This window comes from Dermacentor andersoni, chromosome 3, assembly GCF_023375885.2.
Source record: "Dermacentor andersoni chromosome 3, qqDerAnde1_hic_scaffold, whole genome shotgun sequence".
In the NCBI taxonomy this organism is placed as follows: domain Eukaryota; kingdom Metazoa; phylum Arthropoda; class Arachnida; order Ixodida; family Ixodidae; genus Dermacentor; species Dermacentor andersoni.
This window is the reverse complement of record NC_092816.1, coordinates 15,009,805-15,036,708: the sequence shown is the minus strand read 5'-3', so window position 1 is coordinate 15,036,708 and position 26,904 is coordinate 15,009,805. Positions and strand designations below refer to the sequence as shown.

At 46.3% G+C, this 26,904-nt stretch overlaps 1 protein-coding gene and 1 long non-coding RNA gene across 2 annotated transcripts in view; one reads left to right on the top strand and one right to left on the bottom strand.

Annotated features, from left to right (window-relative positions):
• Positions 1–14,688, top strand: part of LOC126520899 (chromatin assembly factor 1 subunit A-A-like) — a 31,674-nt gene extending 16,986 nt beyond the window's left edge. The window contains exons 6-7 of the mRNA XM_050169726.3: positions 528–741; positions 13,871–14,688. Coding sequence (XP_050025683.1) covers positions 528–741; positions 13,871–13,946 — 290 coding nt within the window. The 3' untranslated portion in view covers positions 13,947–14,688. The remainder of the gene's footprint in view (positions 1–527; positions 742–13,870) is intronic.
• LOC140216690 (uncharacterized) lies at positions 14,115–17,409 on the bottom strand. Its single transcript, XR_011893273.1, has 2 exons — positions 16,944–17,409; positions 14,115–16,859 (listed from the first exon to the last, which is right to left on the bottom strand). It is a non-coding gene; the product is annotated as an uncharacterized lncRNA (long non-coding RNA).
• Positions 17,410–26,904: the final 9,495 nt, after the last annotated feature.

Sequence of the window (26,904 nt, the reverse complement as noted above, 5' to 3'; positions counted from 1 at the left end):
ATTAAGAGGGGAAAGTGTAGCTGCACAGGGCCACGTAATGTGCAGGGCAGGGTGGTCTATTAAAGTTAAGGTATGGGTGCCAAGAGAAGGGCAGCGTAGCTGAGAAGGGCAGAGAAATAGGTGGTGTGATGAAATTAAGAAGTTTGTAGGCGTAAGGTGTGGTCAACTGGTGCAAGACAGGGTTTATTGGAGATCACTGGGTGAGGGCTTCGTCCTGCACTGGACATAAATAATAATGATCTTTTTAAATTTCCAAGAAGTCTTATTTTTCTAAATGCATGAAGGCAATAAGCTTCTGCACGTATGCATAAACATTGAAAATAGTTGCATTTATAAAGTAATATTCTGTTTAGAATTGTCAATTTATGAAGTCAACAAGCCATTTGAAGCCAGGAGGAAGTTTTGACAAAATGAACTACTATACTTGCTGCTCCCATAGACACTAGCACTAGAGTTCCCTCTAACAAGTTCTGTAGTAAACCCTATGTTCTTTAGGACTGTCCCTGAAAACATCTCTCTGCATGTAGCCCTGCAGCTGCTGGGTCGACTGGTGCATGGACGTGCCTGCTGCAGCCAGGGGGAGCTAGTGCGTCAGTTCCAATCCAAGTGGGAAGGTGCCCCTGTGGCACGTAGGCAACTGCTGGACGCCCTGCAAGCTCTAGGGCCTGAGCGCCCTCGGGGAGGAAACTGCTGGCGCCTGCCTGCCCCATCCTTGCAGCGGCTTGGCATGCCGCTCTCACGGTCAGTAACGCCCAACAAAATGGGCAGCAGGAGCACTGTGGGTTACGAAAAGTATGGCGCATGGCTCACTTGTTGCCAACTTGCTCTACCACAATACTTTCTGTTTGGCAAATTGTTTCAACACGAATGGCAGCTAGCAGCATAAACAGACTGGGGAACACAGGAAGACAACAAAGGCTGGACTGGCACTGTGCTTCCAACTGATATTTTGATCAATAGCCTTATATTTTTTTACCTGACATTTTCGTTCCCTCATCTGATCGAGAGTTGTGCATCTTTGTAATACTCTTAGATCTCTCAATTTAAGGTACCTGCTGGAAGGTCAGAACCAATTCTATATGTTCAAATTGCTAGTTCGCATTTTTGTTCTACAATTATGTGTACACATGATATGCCAAGCCTGCCACTTTCTTTGCACAATCTTGCTTAACTCTTTAAGGGTGAAATTTTTTCTATAAATGCATGTCCCCAGGGTCAAATTTTTATAGCAAATTCAAATTCTTCAGGTTGGCTTACTTTGAGGAAACACAAGCAAGGAATCTTTTGGGTGACATTACGGCGACAAAAATGTCTCGTGTGTGTGTTGTGTTAGGCAGGGTTTATTAAGAAATGGTAAACTGGCTGAATTACTTTTTTACAAATGTAGTAAAATTCAAGCAACCTATTTTTATGTTTTAAATAGGTTTGGCACAACGAGGGCCTGTATTGTGTCACATTCCATTTAATTTTTCGTTCTTATAATGTGTCTCACCGAGGGTATGATCCCAGCAAAAATGTCAGTGCAGTCACCTCCGAGCTGCGCCTGAACTAATGGCAAAGAGCCAGAAGAATGAAAAATGAAGTGGATTGTTAGGGAATCCAGCCTCAGGGACACATGGCCATAGGGAAAGTGAGGCATGGCGTGTGAGCATCCACCAGCAAACTCGATGGTGCACACTCATCTTGAAAGCAACGCGAGTAAGAAGCTTGCTGTAATCTATTGCTGGTTTGCTAGAGAAGATACTATCAGCTCATGCACGCCTTGCAAGCAAAATGACGGCGAACACTCAGTATATATCTGTTTCTACAGGCGAACCAGGATATATCGAACTCGAAGGGGACAGCGAAATAGTTTGGTATATCGATAATTCTATATACAGAAATCAGCTTGGGACGCCCCTCGCAGTCGCGACGAATGGTGGCTTATTGGAGCATTCAAGAACAGTGAAGTCCATGCACGCAACGTAAAGGCGCACTTTCTAATCTTTGACTGCTTCTTTCTCTGGGAAAAGTTGAAAACGCTGCTTTCGATGGCAGTGAAGGGAAAGGGAAAAGGAAAAAGTAAGGGAAAAGCCGCAAAGTAAGTAAACTTTTACATTCAGTGGTGTGTTTTATCTTATTTAATTGTTCCTAATAAGATGTTTATATTTTCTCTTCCCCAACTTAAACTAACGTGGATGAAAACACGGGACTCTTTTCAGAAGCGCCCTCACTTGTGTGTTCTTGGTCTCCGTAGCTTTCCCTTCATTGCCATAGAAAGTTGTCCACAACTACAGCAAACAGTTATTTTGACTATGTGTTTGTTTCAATTTCACACCTGATAGCCACTGGATGGTTCAATCAATTGCCTAGTTTGAAGGCAGCTGAATAGCTGCATCCACTAGACACTATCATGCATTAAATATGTTACAGTAGAACCTCGTTCATACAGTTTAGAAAGAAAAACGCATTAACAGGGAAAACTTATGATCTGAAGTAACTAAAAACTTTGACAAACTCAGCTGTAGTTCACATCTATGTAATGTGAAGCGTTGCATTAATTGTTGTGCATGAGGCATGATATGCCGGGAGGCGTGGAGCTGGTGGGGCTTCGGCGGTTCAAGACACATCTTGTTGTTTTCCTATGGCGTAGTGTTTAAGGACAGCGACGGGAAACAAATGAAATTTAGCTGGCGGGCAACACCAGATGCCACTGGAGCAAAACATAATGCTCACATCGCAGCACCTGTGTCAGGGAATGGCACTGTATTTGGATCATCGCCCTCTAAAAGCGTGCAGTACACACTCTTCCAATGGCACTATGCCCCACACGCTGTAAAACAGACAGGTGAAGATGCTTATTGTAATAGCTGTGAATGCGGCATTCGATAACCCGGGAGGAGATTTGCTGGTACTGGTATAAGAAACTGAGCGCGCCGGAGTTTTCACATGAGACGTGCAGGCGGTTACTTTCTCGATTGCACGTGCCTTCCACTGTTTCTTGTTTACATGGGACCTAGTGGCCGGAAAGCATACCATACGATCGCAATCACCCACTAAAAGCATGCACTACGGATGGTTCCAACGGCACTATGCCCCGTGCGTTGTGAAACATATAGCTGAAGATGCTTATTGCAATAGGGTTGGCGGCGATGGCTGCGAATGCGACATGCGACGACCTGGGAAGTGATTTGCTGGTACTGGGCCTGCGGCAGTGTTTTCACATGAGATGGGCAGGCGAGTATAAGCACCGGGTGGTCATCGCAAGACACTAGCAGCTAGCTGGCGAAAAGCGCATGAACGGCAACAGTAAGAGTACTGGCATGTGAAGCAGATGACGGGACAAAGGTGCACACGGCACATCCACTGACTTCGCCTTACGGTTTTTAAGGCCTGACGTACCAGAAACCGCATTTTCTTGTGTGTGCTCTGAAGAAAGGTCGCCGTTTGTGTAAGGCTTGTCACATTCATGGCATCAGGTAGTATATAAAGTAAAAAACGAGTCCACGGAGGGAGTCCAAAACAGAGCGTGCGGAGGCTCTCTTCTTTTTTTTTTTTCACCATCGGCGATCGCCGAGAGACCAAATGCAATCACAATGCGTTACACTGTCTCAAACTTCAGTCTTATACCACGATGCATCAGCTCAGCGACCCCGGCGCTCACAGTTGGCACAATGCACAAGGTTGCAGGGTCAAATCCCAGTCGCGGCGACCCCATTTCGATGGGGGCAAAATGCAAGAACGCCCGTGTCCCGTGCATTGGGGCATGTTAAAGATCTTTGGTGGTTAAAGTTAATCTGGAGTTCCCCACTACAGCATACCTCATAATCAAATCATGGTTTTGGCACGTAAAATGCCAAGATTCCTTCACAGTCGGTGCAAAAAGCGCTGGCGGCGATGCACGCCAGGTATCGCGTTTCATTTGTTGAACACTGTATGTAGCTAGCGTTGCTTACACACTGCGCTTACCCAGGCTTCCTGCCATAGCATTTGATGATGCCGCGATGAAAACCAATTGAAACGAATGGCCCCACCAGCTTCAGTAATGTTTCAGTAACTGTGCGTGCACCCAAAAAAGTTGCAGTTCCAAACTACAGGTGAAGCATCGATTATGATAGCAAATTAGTGGACAGCTATACGGAGTAAGGATAGTAGTTTTACCGGCCATATGAACTGGTAAACATAGGCACACTAACTAAATTAGCAATCATGGTATCACGCACTCACAAGCAAACACCTCTCACTCTATCACCGCAGAAACTGGCTGTCAAAACGCTGGCGTGAGGAAACGCGGCCGCAGCAGCGATCTAAGTGACGCTCGTGTTGTATATCACTTTAACACAAAGTGAGCGCGGAGAACACATAGCACGCACAAAGCTATGAGCCGTGGACGCACCTAGACTCTGCCCCCAACACAAATTGCTCTCAAGATACGGCCATGCGACCACGCACAGCCGCCACATGCATAGTTGCCGCCAGAGTAGTACAGAGTAGAACGCTGCCCCCCCCCCTTCCTCCCCTTGCACGCTTTCACTCGCACATACAGTTTAGGGCGCATGGCGACAGTTACCTATTGCTCTTGGACTTTATACGGAACCTCACGGTGACGCCAACGGCAGAAATGCGCTTGGAGTCTCCATATAATTGCTAGCCCAATAAAATGCAATGCAGAACGCAAATCAGAAGAAATGACGGAACACATTCAATCAACGTAGCCAGCGGCGGCAGCTTCTGCCCCCGCCTCGGCCGTCACATGCCATTACATATGTGGCACCGTCGTATGAAAGTGCCACCGATCCAAACTCATTCTGTGCCCCGTGCCTATTGCGGTGAAGCTGCCAAGGCGGGCAGCTGCTGTTCTCGATCACGCATTTTCTTGTTCACATTGGATCTAGCAGCAGCAAAACATATCATACACTCACAGTTTGGCAATGTTCATGAATGTTCATGCCAAAAGATCGTGTTTTCCGGGAACATATTGTCACGTGGTAGTGACGGTGAAAAAAGCAGCCAAACTGGGAAAGACGAAACTAGCGTTTTATTGGGCGAACTTGTGCCCTCAAAAACAGCCTCCACTCAAAGAACGGCGACAGCGGCGAACACAGTTGGCGATCGTCCAAAATCTGATCAGCAGGTAAAGCGCGTCGGCTTTTATAAATCAGTCGTCGAATGTTCCAGAGTAATCGCTGGGACCCGCGTGCTCCACAAAGTTCTACATTATTCGGGTCACGCACACATGCAATCAGATTACACAAGGTTCGGTCACAGACAGCGGATGGAAGCATCGATAACATTCCAGAAACTTCCGATACATGCAGGCGCGTCCTGTGCTGTGCGATAACATTTGTTAGGCGGTGAAACGTGTCGCCCGATAAAGACAAACAAGTACACGTGTCAATACCCCCCTCTTAAACAGCATCGATCCGATGCTGCAAACAAATGAAAGCTATAAAGAAAAACACCTGTAACAAAGAAACCAACAAAATAGGGAAGTTAGTCAGCGTCCGTAATAGGGTTTAAGACGCACCACATGGACCACTTTAGATCCTGCGCGGCGCCGCTGTGAATGCGAAATGCCGTCTGGCACGACCTCGTAGTCCAGTGTGCCAATACGTCGAACGACGTTGTAGGGTCCGAAATAGCGCCGTAATAGTTTCTCACTCGGTTCTCGTCGGCATATCAGGGTCCATACCCAAACACGGTCGCCGGGCTGGTACTCGACGAAGCGTCGTCGGAGGTTGTAGTGTCGGCTGTCGGTAGGCTGCTGGCTCTTGATCCGTAGGCGGGCGAGCTGTCGGACTTCTTCGGCGCGTTGAAGACAGGTAGCGACGTCAAGATTCTCTTCATCAGTGATGTGTGGCAGCCTGGTGTCGAGCATCGTCGTCGGGTTCCTGCCGTAAACCAGCTTAAACGGCATGGTCTGTGTTGCTTCTTGCACCGCCATGTTGTAAGCGAATGTTTTGTACGGCAGGACGGCATCCCAGGTCTTGTGCTCGACGTCGACGTACATTGCTAGCATGTCTGCGAGGGTCTTATTCAGGCACTCCATAAGACCATTCATCTGTGGGTGGTAGGCAGTTGTCCTCCTGTGCCTTGTCTGACTGTACTGCTGAATGGCTTGGGTGAGCTCCGCTGTAAAGGCCGTTCCTCTGTCGGTGATGAGGACTTCTGGGGCGCCATGTCGCAGCAAGATGTTCTCAACAAAGAATTTCGCCACTTCGGCTGCGCTACCTTTCGGCAGTGCTTTCGTTTCAGCGAAGTGGGTGAGGTAGTTCGTCGCCACGACGATCCACTTCTTTCCGGTTGTTGACGTCGTAAAGGGTCCCAACAAGTTCATCCCGATCTGCTGAAATGGTCGGCAAGGATGCTCGATTGGCTGTAGCAATCCCGCTGGCCTTGTCGGTGGTGTCTTGCATCACTGACAGTCTCGGCATGTTCCTACATAACGGGCGACGTCTGCAGTTAGGCGAGGCCAATAATACCTTTCCTGTATCCTCGATAGTGTCCGGGAGAATCCGAGGTGTCCAGTGGTCGAATCGTCATGTAGGGCGTGCAATACTTCTGGACGCAGCCCTGAGGGAACAACAAGAAGGTAGTTGGCGCGGACTGGTGAGAAGTTCTTCTTTACGAGTAGGTTGTTTTGAACAGCAAACGAAGACAATCCTCGCTTGAATACCCTAGGGACAACGTTGATGTGCCCTTCCAAATACTCGACGAGGTTTTTCAGCTCCTGGTCTGCTCGTTGCTGTTCAGCGAAGTCTTCCGCACTTAATATGCCAAGGAAGGCATCGTCATCCTCGTCATCTTACGGAGGCGAGTCAATGGGGGTGCGGGATAGGCAATCGGCATCAGAGTGTTTTCGTCCGGACTTGTAGGTTACAGTGATATCATATTCTTGCAGTCTTAGGCTCCACCGCACCAGCCGTCCTGAAGGGTCCTTTAATTTCCCTAGCCAACACATGGCGTGATGGTCGCTGATGACTTTAAATGGCCTGCCATAAAGGTAAGGGCGAAATTTTGCTGTAGCCCAAACGATGGCGAGGCATTCCTTTTCGGTTGTAGAATAATTACCTTCCGCTTTTGACAACGACCAGCTAGCATAAGCTATCATGCGTTCAAGTCCGTCTTTTGTCTGGACTAGGGTGGCACCGAGGCCTAGGCTACTGGTTTCAGTGTGGCTTTCAGTATCGGCGTCCTCGTCGAAGTGCGCAAGTACTGGGGGCAACTGCATGCATCGTTTGAGTTCTTCAAATGCGTCGGCCTGCGGCGTTTCCCACTTGAACTCGACATCACATTTAGTTAGATGTGTCAGCGGCTCGATGATGCATGAAAAGTCCTTGACAATGCGCCTGTAGTAGACCCACATTCCAAGGAATCGACGCACTGCCTTCTTGTCGATGGGCTGTGGGAACTTTGCGATGGGCTGTGGAGACTTTGCAATCTTCTGCGGGTCGGGCCGGACTCCAGACTTGTTGACGACGTGGCCTAGGAACAGAAGCTCATCGTAAGCGAAGTGGCACTTTTCTGGCTTCAGAGTGAGCCCTGATGACTTGATGGCCTCTAGTACTGTCGCAAGCCGCCTAAGGTGATTGTCGAAATTTCTGGCGAAGACGACGACGCCATCGTATACGAGACAGGTCTGCCACTTCCATCCTGCTAACACCGTGTCCAGACGCGCTGGAACGTTGCAGGCGCCGAGCACAGTCCCAATGGCATGACCTTGAACTCGTAGAGGCTGTCTGGCGTGATGAAGGCGGTCTTTTCGCGATCTCTCTCGTCGACTTCTGTTTGCCAGTAGCCAGACTTGAGGTCCATGGATGAGAAGTATTCAGCGTTGCAGAGCCGATCCAATGCGTCGTCTATCCGTGGGAGAGGGTATACGTCCTTCTTCGTGATCATGTTTAGTCGACGATAATCGACGCAGAAGCGTAGGGTTCCGTCCTTTTTCTTCACCAAGACTACAGGAGATGCCCACGGGCTTTTCGACGGCTGAATTATGTCGTCGCTCAGCATTTCGTCGACTTGTTGCCTAACAGCGTCACGTTCTCGCGTCAAAACTTGGTAAATGGCACTCTTCGGTGATTATGCGATGCTTTGCGACTGGTGTCTGTTGAATCCTCAATGACGTCGAAAAACAGCCTTTGTATCGTCGGAGCAGACTTCTGAGATGTTGCTGCTTAATCATGGGGAGACTTGGATTTATGTTAAAGTCTGGTTCGAGAACTATGGTCGTCGGGGTAGATGCGGCAGAATCCGAGAGGACAAACGCATTTCTGGTTTCCAGAATTTCCTCGACTTACGTGATCGTCGTGCCCTTGTTGATGTGTTTGAACTTCTGGCTGGAGTTTGTCAGCAACACCGTCGTTTTTCCTCCGTGCAGTCGAGCGATCCCTCTTGCAACGCAAATTTCATGGTCCAGCAGTAGACGTTGGTCACCCTGGATGACGTCTTCTATGTCGGTAGGTGTTTTGGTGCCGATGGAAATGACAATGCTGGAGCGGAGCGGGATGCTGACTTGACTTTCAAGCACGCTTAAGGCGGGGTGACTACGAGATCTCTCGGGGGGTATCGCTTGACCTTCCCACAGCGTTGTCGACTTCGACTTCAGGTCGATGATTGCCCCGTGTTGGTTCAAGAAGTCCATGCCAAGAATGACGTCTTGTGAACACTGTTGGAGGATAATGAAGGTGGCAGGGTAAGTCCGGTCATGAACGGTAATTCTTGCCGTGCACATTCCAGTCGGCGTGATGAGGTGTCCTCCAGCGGTCCGAGTTTGAGGGCCTTCCAATGCAGTCTTAATTTTCTTCAACTGGGCGGCGATGGTTCCACTCATGACGGAGTAATCAGCTCCTGTGTGTACTAAGGCGGTGACTGCGTGGCCGTCGAGAAGCACGTCGAGGTCGGTGGTTCTTTGTGTTGCGTTACAGTTAGGTCTTGGCGTCGGATCACGGCTGCGTCGCATTGACCTGTGGCTGGCGCGTGGCATTGTCTTTCGTCGGCATATTCTCTGCTTCCAGACTTCGTCGGGACGGCGGCGTGTTGTTGACTCGTCGAGGTAGTTTCTTCGGCGTCTTCGGTGGCGGCGGAGGATCTTTGTCAGTTCGACGAACAGCAACTGCACCTCCATCGGTTGCTGCTTTTAGTTTTCCGGATATGGGCTCGCAGACCGGCCCCGGGCTGGGCCAGTGTATGGTCGGCGCTGCGGCGACAGGTTGCTGGGCCTAGTGACGGTGAACGGGACGGTCGTCGACGGCTCCACTGAGTGGTGGTGAGGTTGTCGGCAATATCGCGAGGTCGTTTGCCAAGCTGTGGTCGCGGCGCGTTAACGGCGAAACCTCGCAGTCCCATCTCCCGGTATGGGCATTGGCGGTACACATGGCCGGCTTATCTGCATTGATAGCAGAGTGGGCAGTGGTCTGGGGCTCGCCAAATGTCCGTCTTCCTCACGTAGGTGCGTTGGGCGACGGGTGGGCATGCTGGCGGCGGTGGCTGCGGACGACAGAATTGTGGCATTACAGGGCCCTGGCACGGTCGCGGAAGGGGACCTTGATGGCGGCGTATGTCATTGCTTCTGGCTGGGGCTGCGGTAATTGTGGTTGCACCTGAGGAACTCCAAGCGATAGGTCTTGCAGACTGTCTTGGATAGGTCTTGGAGACGTACATGAGCTGCACCTCTTATTTCACGATGTTGGCAATCGAGGCCACTTAAGGCTACGTCGAAGGCAAGACCTTGCGCAGATCGTCAGGGGCCAGTGATTGAATTCCTGCGTAGTTGGTAGAGTTTGTGCGGTGGTTGAATTGCTGGTTCCGTATTTCGAGTGTCTTCTTGATGCTGGTGGCCTCGCGAAGGAACTCTTCTACGGTCTTCGGTGGGTTTCGTATCGTTGCGCCGAAAAGTTCTTCCTTCACACCACGCGTGAGTAGGCGGACTTTCTTCTCCTCGGACATATCCAGGTCGGCGTGGCAGAACAGATGGCTCATTTCTTCCGTTAAGATGGCAATGTTCTTGTTAGGTAGCTGCACTCGGGCGTCCAGCATAGCTTAGGCCTTTTCCTTGCACACGACACTCTTAAAGGTGCGCAGGAAGCCGCTGCGGAACAGGTCCCATGTTGTCATGGTCGACTATCAGTTCTCAAACCAAGTTCTGGCGGCCTCTTCTAAGGCGAAGTATACATGTCGCAGCTTGTCGTTGGAGTCCCAGTTGTTGAAAGTTGTGATTCGTTCGTAGGTCTCCAGCCAGGATTCCGGGTCTTCAGTCGCTGCTCAATGGAAGGTCGGTGGGTCCTGAGGTTGTTGCAGACTAACGGTGAATGCTGGGGCAGCCATTGGGGTTGTCTTGGCCACGATCTTCTTTGTTGTCTCAGGTAGAAGTCCGTGCTCTGGGGCAGTCCTTGCAATCTGCGGCTAGCACACTGGTCTTAGGCGATGTTGGTTTTGTCCTCGGGCTTCGGGCTTAGATCGCGGCTTTGCGGGGGCGTTCGGTACATGAACGCACAAGCACCTCCCCCAGATGTCACGTGGTAGTGACGGTGAAGAAAGCAGCAAAACTGGGAAAGACGAAACGAGCGTTTTATTGGGCAAACTTGTGCCCTCAAAAACAGGCTACACTCAAAGAACAGCGACAGCGGCGAACACAGTCGGCGATCAGCGAAAATCTGATCAGCGGGTCAAGCGCGTCGGCTTTTATACATCAGTCGTCGAATGTTCCAGACTAATCGCTGGGACCCGCGTGCCTTCCACAAGGTTCTACATTATTCGCATCGCGCACACATGCAATCAGATTACGCAAGGTTCGGTCACAGACAGCAGATGGAAGCATTGATAACATTCCAGAAACTTCCGATACATGCAGGCGCATCCTGCGCTGTGCGATAACATTTGTTAGGCGGTGGAACGTGTCGACCGATAAACACAAACAAGTACACGTGTCAATATGAACCGCTAACATATGAGCGTTACTGTATTGGATCATTCCTTGTGTTCTCGATTGCGAACGTTTGCAGTGAGAAATTGTTCATAACCATATCAACGAGGTTCCTTTGTATATCCTTTTTATCAATGCGCTGAGATGTTCAAATACAGTTAATCTGTCCACACTATAGGATGCTGAAATGTTTTATTCAGTCATGTAAAATATTTACTGCCTGTTGAATTTCTTTCATATATTGTTAAATATTGTGGGGTTTAACGTCCCGAAACTGCACAGCAGATCATGAGGGATGCCGTAGTGAAAAGTTGCAGATTAATTTTGACCCCCTGGGGTCCTTAAACATGTACCCAATGCGTGGTACATGAGCATTGTTGCATTCTGCTCCCATCTGAATGTGGCCGCTGCAACTGGGATCAAATCTGTAACCTTGCGCTTAGCAGCACAATACCATAGCCACTGGTCCACCACGGTGGGTTTTCATATGTTGTGACCCACTGATTTTGCACTGTATCTTGTACACCTCACACTTACGATAAGCCTGTACAGCTGCAATATGTTGAACTACGGGTGTTCTACAAAATTTTTGAATACGAATTAAATACGAATACCTAGCTTCTAATAATGAATAATGATATACTGATGCATTTATTAGCATGTTTGGTTAGTTTAACATGTTAAAACATCGCAATTACATTGTCAATAGCAAAAAATTAGGCTTGTAAGCTGTTATATTAAAAGATTGTGTATAAGGCTAATGTTAACATTGACAATTAAGCAATTCCCTCTAGCTGTTTGTTCTTGCCAACCTGTGCCTTATTATACAATGTCAAACACCCTTAAACTCAGAGGCATGTGCCTCTGTGCCAGCCGCCACTCATCGCATTTGCTATGAAGCAGTAAGCTCAGAATTGGGGGTGGCATGCACCCTCGCTGTCAGCAAACGAGGGGTGTGCAAATATTCTAAACTTTCGAATAACGAATCGAATAGTCACTATTCATAAATGCAATTATGTTAAAGTGAAGCTTTGTTTGCCTTTTCCTTCGATTTTCCCACTGCTGCTGCTGCTGCTGCTGCTGCTATCCGGCAAACTGTGTCGGGGGGGTGGTTCAGAGCGTGTATATACATGGAAGGAGTGTGGCAGAGAAGAAAGTAGGCGCGAGGAACTCATTTGGACTGCACTGCGTCGAATGTGCGCAATGCTCTCTGGAGCTCCTGGCTCGTCGCCACATTAATGTCTTAAAGGCTGTAATTATCCGTGACCCCCTGCAAGCGCTTACCTTTCTAGCAACATGCAAGTCCAGAGGGAAGCTAGATAGAATGGAAGAGAGGAAGGCGAGAGGAGGCAGAGAATAGGTAGAACCGATGCAGTCGTGAAACGCGTGAATAACAGCCTTGCCACTCTACGCTCGGAGTTCCCATACAAATACAAGGAGGGGGTATAGGGAAAATGTGATGTAAGAAGGCAAGGAAACGCTGGATAAACTTAAGTTCAAGGTACGGTGCGTTTCTGCTATTTCTGAAAAATAAAACCATTCAAATATGTCTAGCGAGCAACTTACGCAGGGCATGCAAAAACAGAGTCGCATTCATTAAAGTGCACCACAGGGTCTAGGCGACACAGCGGAAGCAGTCGCACGTCAGATCAACACTTCTCTGCCTGCCGCAATAGCTTTGCAGCTATGGCATTGCTCGAGGTCGCGGATTTGACTGAGACAGCGATATTTCAGTCTGGACAAAATAAAAAATGCTCACGCAATTTGATTTAGAGACACATTAAAGAACACCACGGTGCCAAAATTAATCCGGAGTGTGCCATTACACCCTGCCTCATAATCCAATTGTGGTTTTGGCACGTACATCCCCATAATCCAATTCAAGTTTAATGCTTCTGCCAAGATGCTATGTTTCTTATGAGGCAATGACAATGCTCAGCCCTCTCAGAGGTTAATGTGGTGCACAACAATGCCTCAAGCAAACACTCCTCCCTTTATGTTTTGTCTACTACGCAGACAAAGAGTAGTGGTACACGCAAGGTAACATTTAACCTCAACATCACCGCTAATTATCATCAATCAATGCAAACAGCACAGAAAGCTTCGCTTACATAAATTCCCACAGTGCGTAGGATCCAACTTTTCAAATATTTCACAACATCAATTGTACCCAAATGAACGTAAAATTGGGGCAAAAGTGCGGTAAATTTTCACACCCATGGGCATAGTATAGACATAAAACATCAGAACTTGCGTAGTGGAGCAGGCTATGTCTCTTAGATAGCCATACTGTAGAGGTTGTGCAGCGATCATTCACACTCTCTGAAGAGCGTGTGCATGCGAAAAAACTAGTTGTTTGCTCCTAAGTTTCATTTGTGCTTTTATTAAACAACTCTCCCTAGCGTACTATGTAATGACAGAAACTTGCTAATTTTAAGAATACTGGGATGTGAACATCGTTTTGTATTAGTTGTGATAACGGCTGTTCATTATTCAAAAGCTATTCGAAAAGTATTCAATCCGGTCTCAAAAATCACTATTCGCACTCCTCTACAGCAAACCCATACCCCTTGCTACTGAGAAGCTGGCTTTCATGCAAACCTTAGACGTTCTTAGCTGAGCGCGTTTTGCAGGCGAAATTTCGCCCAGTGCCATGACATTATCACAAAATTCAGCACAAAATCAGACACATATTGTTTGATTAGATAGAAAAAAGTGCTAAGAACCGTGTTTGCTTCCATACAGCCAGCAATATACGTAGCCAACCGAATATCCAAAAATTTTCGAATACCTAGTTCTTTAATCGAGTACGAATATTAAAAATATAATATTCTATATTATTTGACATTTTGGAATATTTGCATGCCCCTAGTTCAAACAAATAAGTAAATTAGGTTTTTGTGCACATTGCGTGCGGCCCATTGATGTGATGCAAGTATACATCTTAGTGATGGTCAAACCCTGCAGGCCCGCGGGTCCCCTGGACCGTCTTTGGAGCCGAGAGACTGGAAGTCACGCCACCCCGGTCGAGTCACAGCAGTGAAGATGTGGCTCAGTTGCTGCACAACCGTAAAGTGTGGTTTTTGCACTAGTGCTTTCAGATTTGGGAACTGCGTGCAAGACAGGCCTATAGACTTTCCCTAGACTACCATGCAGCGGACTTCAAAGCAGGTCTGCAGTTCTATGGTGCACACTTTTTTGCTGCAGAAGGGAAAATTTGTGCCCTTGGCAGCCAGCAAACCAGCTATTGTGGCACCGTCTACTCTTTTTCAGAAAAATACACCACTTAGCAGGAAACTGTGTCAAGCATGTCATCCTCGTGTCCCAAAATTTGTTCATTGCTCTTTTAGCAATTGACGCACAAACCTTCCATTAGAACAGGTCTAGTAGCCACAGAGATGGCTTCTCTGTGTATGTTCAGCTCTGCAAGTGAAATTGCGCAACCGGGTAAGCACTCCTTTCACTAAACCAAACAGTAGTTCTGCCGAGTGCTTGTATCACTACCGTCTTTTCATCTGTGCTTTAACTGCAGTAGTTGGTGCTAGTTGGTCCATTCCAGTACAGACAATGATCTGCTGACTTGTACTTCAATTTGACCTAGAACGCACAAGACACTCAAGATATGTCTTTAACTTTCCACAATTTGTGGTGGGCCATCTGGTGAATGATGTAGCACAGCATAGATTGTTGCAGGCTTGTTTTCACCATGGCACAGTTCCTTTGTACTTTTCAAAGTATTGCTGTAGAATTCTTGCGTCTTAAATAAACAGATTTTTCTTGCTGCAGATTTGCTTAGACCAACTGACTGCCTTGTAAATTGTAGTGCATGAATCAAGAAATCCCGAAAAATATTCTCCCAGAATGTTAAAAAATCCTGCTTATAAACGGGGTTGAAACACTTCTTTTCTCTCAGCTCTGGGTCTCTAAAGTTAGATCAAAGCACTGTAACATGCACCACATCATTTGCATTCTTTCTATTCATATCACCTTACGACACTTCATTGTGTTACTACTTTGCTAATCATTGCACTGCTTGTCCGGCAGTGTGAGGTGCAACAACCAGCAGCAGAAGTAAATATTTACTATATTTATTCGGATATATGCCGACTTCTCTCTCTTTTCTCTCTCTCTCCAGAAATGTTACCCAAAGTGAGCTATCACCTTATATTTGTGACCAAAGACTCTCATCCTATACTTGTGATAAAAACTGCAAAAGTACTGAGCTAACAGAGTTTATATGTTTCACCCACCTTAACGGCAGTCTGGAGATTATCCAGACTGGCTTTAGGAAGTGCTGCATGCCGAATGCGCTCGATGGCACAGAGGACGACATTGCTTGCGGTGCCGAGGACACTGGCGAAGCATCTGACGAGGCTGACTTCTCTGGCAGTTCCTAACTAGCGAGACTTAGTAGCTGAGCTTACGGTAAATAGGTGCGTCATGCTCCAAGTATTTCATTTTTCTAAAAATATATGGGTCGACCTAGATTCGAATGATAATTCTTTATTACTTAGCGAGTTTAATATGCAGGGATCGATCTGTATTCGTGTTCAACCTATGTTCAAGTAAATATGGTACATCAAGCATCAGAGTTGCCGCCTGCTAAATTGAAGATGTAACATCTGACTGTGCAGCTTAGTTATGTGCAGTACTATGTTTTTGCAACTAAGCAAGTCTTGTGTGCCCGTGTGTGTAGTTAATTGCCAGGATTAGAAACTGTGTCATGCTAAAATTTAAATGATGCTTCATACATAATGCAACAATTTTTTCCCTCCACCCCTCTATACTTGGACAGCTTTATACTTTGCAGGCAACTTAAGGGAAGCTATTTAATTAGTATAGTCATAAAAGTCTCACTTTACACATTTTGCAGTTATTTTAGATCTGCGATGCTTTCTATGGGACAGCTACTTCATAGTAATTAAAACAGAAAGTTGGGTTAGTTGGTGTTGATGCATTTGCTGAGACATAGCTACTAGCGCTAACAAGACTAATGGAAAAAAAAAATTGGGACACAACAGAGCGCTCTGTCCTGTCCCAACTTTTTTCTGTTAGTCTTGTTAGCGCTAGTAACTATGTCTCAGCAAAAGCTACTTCACACATTACAACCACAGTTTGTGAGTGTAAGTTTGTCAAATTGCACATGATTTGTACACTTTTGTACTTCCAGTATGAATGGTTCCGCATAATCTGTTGTCGAGTAGAAAGAAGGTGTATAACTAAATCTTGATTAAACCTTGTCCTATGTCGGCAAGCTGAACGAAAAATATGGCGTCACCTTAAAAAAAAAACGGCCGTGGCTTAGCTTGGTTAAGCCTGGTGATTGCGAAGCAATAGTGTGTTATTCTCGGCTCAGCTGGTAGTATGGCTGGTGGTAGTCTTGGGTTATGCTAGTGTTACGGCTTACAGTGAATCATCTAAGAGGAAGTCATCCGTCGAATCCGTGTATGCCGACAAACATTTCCCTCACCAGCGTGCCCATTACAAAATCTTCCAGTATCGATTGGCCGACGGTGCGGTAACACTCCATTTTCTCCGCGTCGTAAGATATGCCCACTCTGACGGTAGCGCCCCTGGTGAGAGGAGCGGGAGTTAGGCCGCCGTTGGTGGCTACCGCCTCGCCTCGCGACGGCATGAGATGGGGCCCCGTTTTTACACAGCTGGTGTTACGTCACACCGACCGTAGCGCCCCTGGTGAGAGGAGCGGGAGTTAGGCCGCCGTTGGTGGCTACCGCCTCGCCTCGCGACGGCGTGAGATGGGGCCCCGTTTTTACACAGCTTGTGTGACGTCACTCTAGGTCACGTGGTGTGACGTCACGCAGCGAGGTCACGCTAAAGGTCAATGGTGCCTACCGCCGCCTCGCCACGGAACGGGCTGAAGTGCGACCTAAAGTAGTATTGCTTCGCAATAAAATGTGAAAGCAACTGTGGAGCACTTTCTATTCATCACTGGATCCTCGAAAGCCACTCTCTAGGATCTGGCAGATAGTACAAAGTCTTCGTGCTCTTCCTCAGCAACATTCTTTCCGTGCTCTAGCACTTCGCCAGCCTCTGACGGAAGTGCAAGTCACCAAAGACCAGTTGAAATATTTCAACATGTCTCCCATTGTATTGAGCTGCACCAACTCCTAAAGATGTTCATCTTGAAATTCCTTTCACGATGCCAGAATTGGATGTTGCACTTTCTGCTTTGAGATGATCATCTGCACCTGGACCTGACGGTATTTGATATACTGCTCCCGTGTCACCTGGGTGTGGAAGGTCAGAAAGTCCTGCTGTCATACTGTAACGCCACATGGCGGTCGAGTACAGCTCTGTAGCTGCGGAAAACCAACCATTTGGTGGCCTTCCTTAAGACAGGAAAAGCACCTTATGAACTGTAGTCTTACCGGTCAGTAGCTTGTGTTGGTAAGGTCATGGAACGGATGATGCTAACTAGATTAGAGTGGTTCATGGAAAAGAATGAACTTTATCCTGAAACGATGACTGGATTTTGATGTGGGATTGATCTCACTAAAAATGATGAACACTAAAAAAGGAGGTGCTGACTTGTAGAAGCAGTTTTCTTAGAATTAAAAGGTGCCTTTGACAATATACTTCACGGAGCAATTCTTGATGCCTTCAGTAATTTGACCATTAGCAGCTTCCTCTACATGTGGATTGCAAATTACCTAAATGGTCGCACATGTCTTCATGTCTATGAATATTGGTGGAACGAGAAGACACATTGTTGTCCATGGAGTGCTGCAAGGAGCAGTGCTCAGCCCAACCCTTTTCCATGTTGCCCTCATTGGCCTTCCCAAAGTAATCCCTTACACAGTACGCATCAGTACCTACGCCGATAATGTGTGCATATAAGTGGCCGGAGTCACGCCAACGGCAAATTCGTGCACGATTGCAGTGAGCTGTGTCTTTAGTGTTTCGGTACCTGCAGTGCCAAGGGCTGCAACGGGCAACAGATAAGTGAACTGCGATAGCGTTCACATGGAAGCTTATGTGTCTGAATCCAATTAATATCACTGGCAATGTCATTCTATGTGTGACTCACCACAGATATCCTGGCGCTGTCATTGACCGTGGAGTTCCATGGTCGAAGCATATCGCAATGTTAAAGAAAAAATTAAGTGGGTTTGTTTAAGCGTTTCGCTTTCTGGCCGATATGAAGTGGGGCATTTGCTACTACGGCTGTACCAGGCTCTTTATGTCAGCTACATTTGGTACTGCCTGCCAGTTATATCAGGTATGACCGTGTCATATTTGTGTTCCCTGAAAAGTGCAGACGCTGAGAGCATGTGTAAGGGTTCCGTGTTGCACCTCAACTTATGGCACAATTGAGGAAGCTCATGCCACTCCTGTACCTGTCTTTTCACGATGCAAACCTCACCAAGTATTGCTGCAGCAGCTGTGGCCTCACCGATGCCAATCCTCATCAACACTTCCAAATATATGGCTGGACTCCACTTTTTCGAGAGCCATTAAACACCAAAAATCTGCCATACCATCATACTTTGCCCCTGCTGACCTTCCAAATATATCCCCATGGGTCACATCCGAAATATGGGTATGTCTCTCTATTCCTGGTATTTCTAAAAAATTGCGAATACTACCTACCGTGGGCCTTGGACATCTAACACTTGAATATACATTGAAAGAATACGGCTTCTCGGTGAATTTGATACAGACAGATCGGTCTTCTCATACGAACTCCCTCCCCCTTTCCCACAGAACAGAAAGTTTCAGGAGGTGGGCTCCGAAAGAGCCACATAGATGAAAGGGGAAGCTTGAATGTGAAAGTAAGGCGAGGCCTAGTGGCAGTATGAAGGGGGGGAGGGGTTCATGAGGGCGATCCCCTCTCCCAGGCTGAGACCATTATGGCCCCACTCATGGCGCAGCCACTGCCTCATTCCGGATCATGTTAACCGTAACTGCTGAGGGGTGATGCACGCTAAAAATTCCATATTGCGTAATGACTACAATACCATGATCGCAGGTTACTTCCAAACATTTATTCAGGCAAGTCGGACAGCAGGCCAATGAAAGTAAGTGAAATTTGAATCATATGACACTGTCGAAGTTCTAGCACACAGATAAAGATGGGACGAGCATGTGCATAAAACTTGAGGGCATTCTTGCTCCCCATCAGGCCTTTGTGTCTATGAAGAGTTTCTCATTTCTGGTGCTTGACCGAATCGTCGGCCATGCTGCTCGGAAGAAAAGAATTCCGAAAATATTACGACTTGCTTGTCTTGGAAACGCATAAGTACCCCCTGCCCCCCTCCCCAACACCATTTTTTTTTTCTTCTTTGTTTGCTTTCCCTTGTCTCTGACTCATTACGTTAATAAACTAGAGAAGAGCTTGCTGCTAGGCTAGTTTTAACGCGCTGTTAAGAATGAAAACGGCAAAAAATAGGACAAGAAAAAATGGCCTACAGAATGCTTATTTGCGCACGGCAAAATATATCAAGGACGAGGGTGCTGGGCCAGTGAAGCTAAGAAACTGCCGCAATAAACAGGTCGGAGGGCAGGTAGGTCGATGGCCTCGAAGTCCACGCAGAAACAGAAATATAGGAATGTTAGGGGCGCTGTGCCGTTCAACAACCCCGGTGAATGTTGAGTGTCACAGTGACTGATCGAAAAGAATATTAAGAAGGAGAGTGGGGTGATGGGTACGAGAAGGCGGGGGAGGGACAACGCACATAAAAGGCGTCAAGAACAAAGTTGCTGGATACTTATGGACATAGGGAGTGCGTCTCGTCACTGCCCGATCACTCAACACCAGACGGCCGTGGCCAGTCGCCTAGCTGAGGCTCACCTACGCCGCCGTAACACGTGCTGCTTGCTGCGGAAAGCCCATCCTAACTAAACGTTTCGGCAATTTACAGAATAGATAGGTGTCAGGAGACGCAATGCTTTCAGATCTCTCAGATCTACCACCTCGCCCTTATTTTACTGTGAACTACGGATGTCATAATTTTCACAAAGGCTTCTAAACAGGAAGCAGCCCAGCTTTGGACGGTCTGCCTCATCAGTTCCCGAGTGTGATTAAATAACAATACACATTGCGTGATGACTACAATACCATGATCGCAGGTTAATTCCAAACATTTATTCAGGCAAGTCGGACAGCAGGCCAACGAAAGTAAGTGAAATTTCAATCATATGACACTGTCGAAGTTCTAGCACAAAGCTTCATTCCTGCATTTTTAAATCTAGAATAATATTGCATGCCCACAACGTGAGTGATAGGCAACTTGCATGATAGTGCCCGCCCTCTTCTGTACGTAATCGTGCGTGTGCCACTCTGGAAGATGTGGCTGGAAAGCAACGGTTATCTTCCCTGTTACGTGGGCTGCCAAAAGTCTGGCCTGCAAACAAGAAGACGCACGATAGTATGTACCTTGTTCTTGTTTGGCCCCGTTTTTTTGTGCTGTTTGTTTTTCCGATCATGTATCAGCTGGGTCATCGCCATACTTTATATAAATGCATCCATTCATAAACGAAATTTTAGTTTTTATTAATATCATCATTTTTAAAAATAGCACAAGGATAACAATTTGATGCAAAGTGGCTGCACGCCTCAGCAAAGAAAAACTTTTCTCAAGAATTAAGCAAAGTTTTGTTTCGGCAACGCAAGAACATGCAACCTTGTGGTTAAAGCATACTTGTTCGGGGAGTGCTAGGAGTTTGTCTGCGTGGTGTACAACCTCCACACACACATATATATATACACGCACACACAGAGAGAAGGGGGAAGAGTGGCAGTTGTTGGCACAGAATGCACCCACCCCCCTCAGTATAAATTTCTAGCTGCAACACTGGTCGGAGGATGTTATCTTAGGCCTTGGCAAGATGTTAAATCTAGTTTTCAGGCCATCCAGGCCTTACTTGACTTTTTGAAAAGAGTGGGTCTGGACTGTAGGCTTTGAGTAGATCTAATTGCTTGTTATGTTTTGCACCTCCTATCATCATCATCACCCATCATGTAGCTCTTTGTTTTCCCTCTTCCCCTTCCCCCAGTACAGAGTAGCTGGCTAGAGGAATGCACCTCTGGCTGACTTCTCTGCATTTGGTATTGTTAATGTTCTCTCTCTCTCTCTCTCTCTCTCCGGTCACTAACACAAGTGTTGTGCGGTGGCCACTAGTTGCAGGAATGTATCATTGTACTAATTCAGTGGTAAGTATGTTTAAGTATGTGCTGCCCTCTATGTAATAATTACATCATATTTTTTGACGTGTACAAGGCTTAATGTTACACCTGATTACATGATGCATAGCTATATCTTTCATAAGTGATACGCTATTTTTCAGTCATGAATGTGAGCAGTGAGAAAAGTGTCTTCAGCCTTCGTAGCATTGCCTGCTGTGTATGAAACAGAGTATAATATCACTCTTCAAAGTCCAGTGAGCTGAACCACCAAACAGCTGAGTCTTATACAAAAGCCAACATCTTGGATGTCTTGGGCGATAATACAGACTCTCCTTTTATTTTATTATTTATTGTGTGTGTGCGCACACGCACGCGCATGTGTGTGTGTTTCCATGGAATTTGCTACAAGTCATATGCACTAAAAATGCTTAAATATCAAATAAAATAAAAAACTATTGAATAATCAAGTACAGGCCTGTGTGCATTTATTTGGCTATACAAATGTGCACGCGTTAGGGTAGGCACAAGTCTACAAAGAGAGCAAACACAAGACTAGAGAAAAAGAGGTGGAAAATGTGGTACAATAGTGCAGAACTACTCTTCTTACTGCTCCTACCATGATGTGAATGGAAACATGATTTCATCTGATCTGATGCAGGTCTGCGCATGCATTATTTTTGGCCTCTTGAAGTGTAACATGCTATCCCAAGTTGATCTACAGCTAAGCATGGTTACTGTCATCTTGTAGCAACTGTAGTTACAGTATTATGTTCTCAGCTGTGAGAGTCTTTCATCATGCTATCTTGTGCAAATATGGATATTGGGTAAATAGAGTAGGCTGGACCATGCTTCAGAACTACATCTATTCCTCATGCTTCCTGATCATTTCTATTTCATACAGCACATGACATTTGTAGACATACAGCTGTGGCATCCTCGCAAGGGTTTAGTGCTCATAGAGGTGCCTTCTTTCACTTTCATGTGTCAATCCTGAAAATTCACCTGTATGGCTCCGGTTGACCAGGAAATTCAGGAGTGGCAATGTTCCAATGGTGTAGTTGACTCCAATTTGTCTCCTGCCAGCCACTGGAGAGCTTTTCCTAGTGGCCAGCCTGGCAAGCTTCAAAGCAGTGGATGCCAAGCTGTTGCAATCTTTGCCTCGTGTATTTATCAATGCCTGCCCACCAAGATTCACAAAAATGCATGCAAGGCAATGATCTGCTGTGGCAGGGCCACCAAACCCAAACCATTTACATGTCATGTGCTAGACCATAGGCAGCCTTCACTGTGTGTTGCTCCCTCTTTTCTACTTACACATGCAACTCGCCAAGCAGCAGTGATGAGTGTTGAATGAAAGTGAAAGACGCAACCACTCTTCCCAGTTTTAACATGACTGGGCAGGCATCCTATAAATAGAGGCCAGGCTCACACATTACTGATGCTGCTCCACAGAACAGATCGTATATGCATTGCCCAAAAAACATTAAAGTTATACCAGGGTCCTTCAATACTTTTCATCTGGTCATGAAACTTCCACGTAACGCTATGGGAGAACTTCACATAGCGCCCACAATGGACGCACCACGACGCTGGGGCAAGTAGAAGGTGGAATGGAGCAGATCCCGAATGGACGCCACAGGCGTTTTGTGCATGCACTTCCTATTGTGCAGGGGTCGCCTACCTGTATCGGTGTGGGAATATTGTCGACACTACATGCAAATACCGCCATGTTTCTATGCAGTATTCAGAAAATTAAATGACAAGTTGCAATGCCTTGTTTCATTTCTAGGTTCAACTGCGTTCGCAACAGCGGCCTAATTCAGAATTCAAATTATACACTTGAACTACCCCATCGTTAGAAACCAACTACAGAGCAAGTTCACCTCACACTTTTATGTAATTGTGCAACCAACCAACTGATTAAATAACCGAACAAATAGGTTTAGTTACTAATTATCAAACTAATAACTAATCTAACAACTAAATTAACTAGCTAAACTCAATAAGCAGTAATAAACTATAGTAACAAAACCAACTCAACCAGTAAACTAATTACCAGGGTGTCTACCAACCGGGAAAACCATAATTTCTCAGGGATTTTAAATAGTCTGGAAATACTCAGGCAAAACTTGGGGAATTTGTGCTTCTATCAGGGAAAATTAGCTGTAGCTTTATTGAAAGAACGAAAGTCGCAGTAATGCTGGCTCGCGTAACAGAGAGGGATCGTAACAAATCGCCTTTTGACGCCGTGTCGTCGGCTAGAGGAGTTGGTTCTTTTTTCTGTGAGTTGCCAGTGTACAGCCAATGGCCGACATTCCGGACGCCCGACGGCTCCTCGGCACCACCACGTACCCCATTGAGTCAATGTCCAAGGACGTCTGAAATTTCGGACGCAAGAGCCCTTCGCCGTCCGACTTTCCGGACTTTTTGCCGTGGCCGCAGGTCAGAAACGGCATTATTTATTTAAGAATGTCCTTACAGGCCTCGTATGAGGCATTGGGTAAGGGGGGCGTTACAGTAGTACAGAGAAATCAAAGCCACCACTGCCACCGTTTTGATTACCTCGCCGCTGTGGTAAACGCTAGGCCTAGCTGCTTCAACGTTCGCTAGTAAGCTTCTTGCCGTTCGGCGCCGTGTTTTTCATTGAAACAATTCGCCGCTGTAAGCAATGGCATGGCGCCGACTCCGTCTTTGTGGTCCTCGCGATTGGCTTCGAAGCTCGGAAAGCACGGCGCGTTGCATAATTGCGGCTCCCAAAAGTCAGCTTCGCCTCAATACAGAAGTGCTACGCGGTGAAGCATAAGCGTGGGAAGGGGCAATTGTCACGGAACACAGTATCTATTCCTTAATTATACACGCGTCCATCCGCCATCTGTCACAGTACGAGCACCGATATGCCTAATAAGTGTACTGGTAGGCCTTTTCGGATGTGTCTGTGACGATTTGAGCCTTTAATAGCAGTAAAAGAAATGCATTCATTTTTTCGCGCTGCCTGATTTTCCGATGTTTTCGCGGCCCTTGGGGAGTCCGAAAAATCGGGCCTTGACTGTACAGCTGATGAGAGCATGCTTCAAATGTTCCGTGGGGCGAACGCGCGGTGGAAGGAGGACGAGAACAAAAGGGGGCCTACGCATTGAGCAATGAACGGGAAAGGAAGCCTGCCGCCGCTTTTTTCAAGGAGCTTGAGCTCAAAAAACAAATTGTTGGATGACGCCGGAATGCAGTTGTCCCTCATCCAAACCGAAATAAACTCTTTGAAGCAGTGAAACACAACACTGCGTCGTTGTGCGCGGGCTGAGAGTATGTCAGGACAGTTGAGGTTGACACACCAGCTGTTGAGACTCATTTGTGACGAAGTTCGGGCCTCGCACTAATGAGGTTGCTATAAATTGATAAAAATAGCTCATATCGCCTTCAGTCATGGCGTCCACATTTGTAGATGCAACCTATTTTTGCCATTTCTGTGCAGTGGTAGCAAGAAATAGAGCACTAACATTAAGCTTACAGCAAATTGGACATTCTGATAACCTAAATTACTTCCATTTTGCTTCTGAGTGATGTGTATCGTTACGGAGTATCGCTTTGGTGAAGGCACTAACGTGACGCTTGATGTGTGAGATGTGTCGGTAGCAACCTCGAAGTATTTTTTTTTCTTTCTTGAAATGCTTGAGTCTAATGAATAACTTGTGCATGTAATTCGAGCGGGGGATTTAATCTTTTTTATGAAGAAATGTAGCATGACTGATTTTACAACATTCAAATATTTAGTTACTCTGTAAGTATAATGACTCATAAAATGCTCAAAGAGCCATTCTATCACCTTGATTTGCTTTCAGTGGAGTCTCAAGCACCACCTATACACATATTTATCGACAGTCGATCATAATTTGTGACTGAAGTAGATATTCGGAAACATTTGTTTATGTATGCATCTCCTTTTTATTCGTATTTGAGAATGCTCCACTTGATTTGCAATGAGTTTTACCATTTCTTTTTCAAATATATTTTAGTTGCTGTGCATTTTACTAACCTCTTGCTTCAGATTTTTAAAAATAAAATAAATGATAATTCTTCCTATTCAAAGTGGACTAACTCGTTTTTTAGCAGCTTACTAGAGAGTGACGGCATCGGGCTACATAGTGTCAGCCTGTCTTGATGTAAAACAAAGTTCTGTGTCACTCAGGGAGTTAACTTTGCAAAGGCACTCAAGGAAAACCTGAAAAACTCAGTGAATCTGGAAATGTCAATTTGGTAGACACCCTGATTACATAATAATAACTAAGTATTCAGGTAACTAACTAAGTAAATTCAGGTACCCTGACGTACTTTTCACCAACTTCCCGCAGTTTTAGTTGTTTATATTTAGCTTTTTGCTCACCATCTCTTTTTAATGATCTTAAGTGGGAGGCCCTCGACACGTCGTATGGTAGTGATCACTTACCAGCAGTCATTAAACTCTTATCATCACAACCCACCTTAACCACTAGACCACGCCGATAGAAATTACAGCTCGCTAACTGGCCGTTCTTTACGGAGAATTCGAAACTGGAAGATGTCTTTTCACCAGACCTAAGCGTTCACAAACTTAACAAAAAATTCACTGAGGTAATCATTTCAGCGGCAGAAAAGGCGATACCCCAGTCATCGGGTATTGTGCGCAAAAAGCTAAACCCCTGGTAGACGAAGGAGTGTACCAATGATAAAAAAGAACAAAATAAGGCCTGGGGAATCCTACGGAGGTACCCCACCTGTTGCAACCTCTTAAACTTCAAACAAGCCAAAGCACGATTCATTCGAAGAGAGGCTGAAAAATCATCATGGCAAAAATGTATCTTCAATTAATGACACGAATGTGGGACCAGGTGAGGAAATTTAGAGGAGAGTACTCATCTTACACAATACCACTACTTACATGTCCAGGCACACAAACAACATTACAGGACCAGGACAACTCTTTAGGCAAACACATTTACAACATCTCTAGCTCAGCACACTATTCAAATTCATTCATAATATATAAAGAATCGGCTAAGAAAGAGAGACTGCCTACCACTGGGGCTTCAGCTGAAATGTACAATTACCCCCTCACAATACATGAATTGAACAGAGTTCTCTCTGCTGGTAAAAAAACGGCAACAGGTCTTGACCGTGTCCACTACACAATGCTGGCACACCTATCTCAAGCATCGGTAGGGGCACTTCTTAAATTTTTCAATAAGATATGGGAGTCTTGGGTAATGCCCACAGATTGGAAAAATGCGATAGTAGTGCCTTTTCTAAAATCTGGTAAACCCACAACATCCCCTAGCAGCTATAGACCCATTGCATTAACAAGCTGTCTAGCCAAATCCTAAAAAAAAATTACATTATGGGGTTTTACCTGCCAAAACCACTTTCTGATTATGAGGCATGCTGTAGTGGAGGACTCCGGAAATTTGGGCCACCTGGGGTTTTTTAACGTGCACCTAAATCTAAATACACGGGTGTTTTCGCCTTTCGCCCCCATCGAATTGCAGCCGCCGTGGCCGGGATTCGATCCCGTGACCTTGTGCTCAGCAGCCCAACACCATAGCCATAGCCAAATCCTATGAGAGCATCATAAACATCAGACTCATATTCATCCTTGAAACAAGACACCTAATAGACATGCACCAGTGCAGATACAAAAAGGGCTGCTCCACCACTGACCATCTCGTGTGACTAGAACAGGAAATATGTGACGCGTTTCTACACAAACAATACTGTCTCATGGTTTTCTTCGATTTAGAAAAGGCGTATGATACGACGTGGCGATATGGAATTTTGAGGGACATGGCTGACCTGGAGATTTGCGGCAGAATGCTAAATTGTCTAT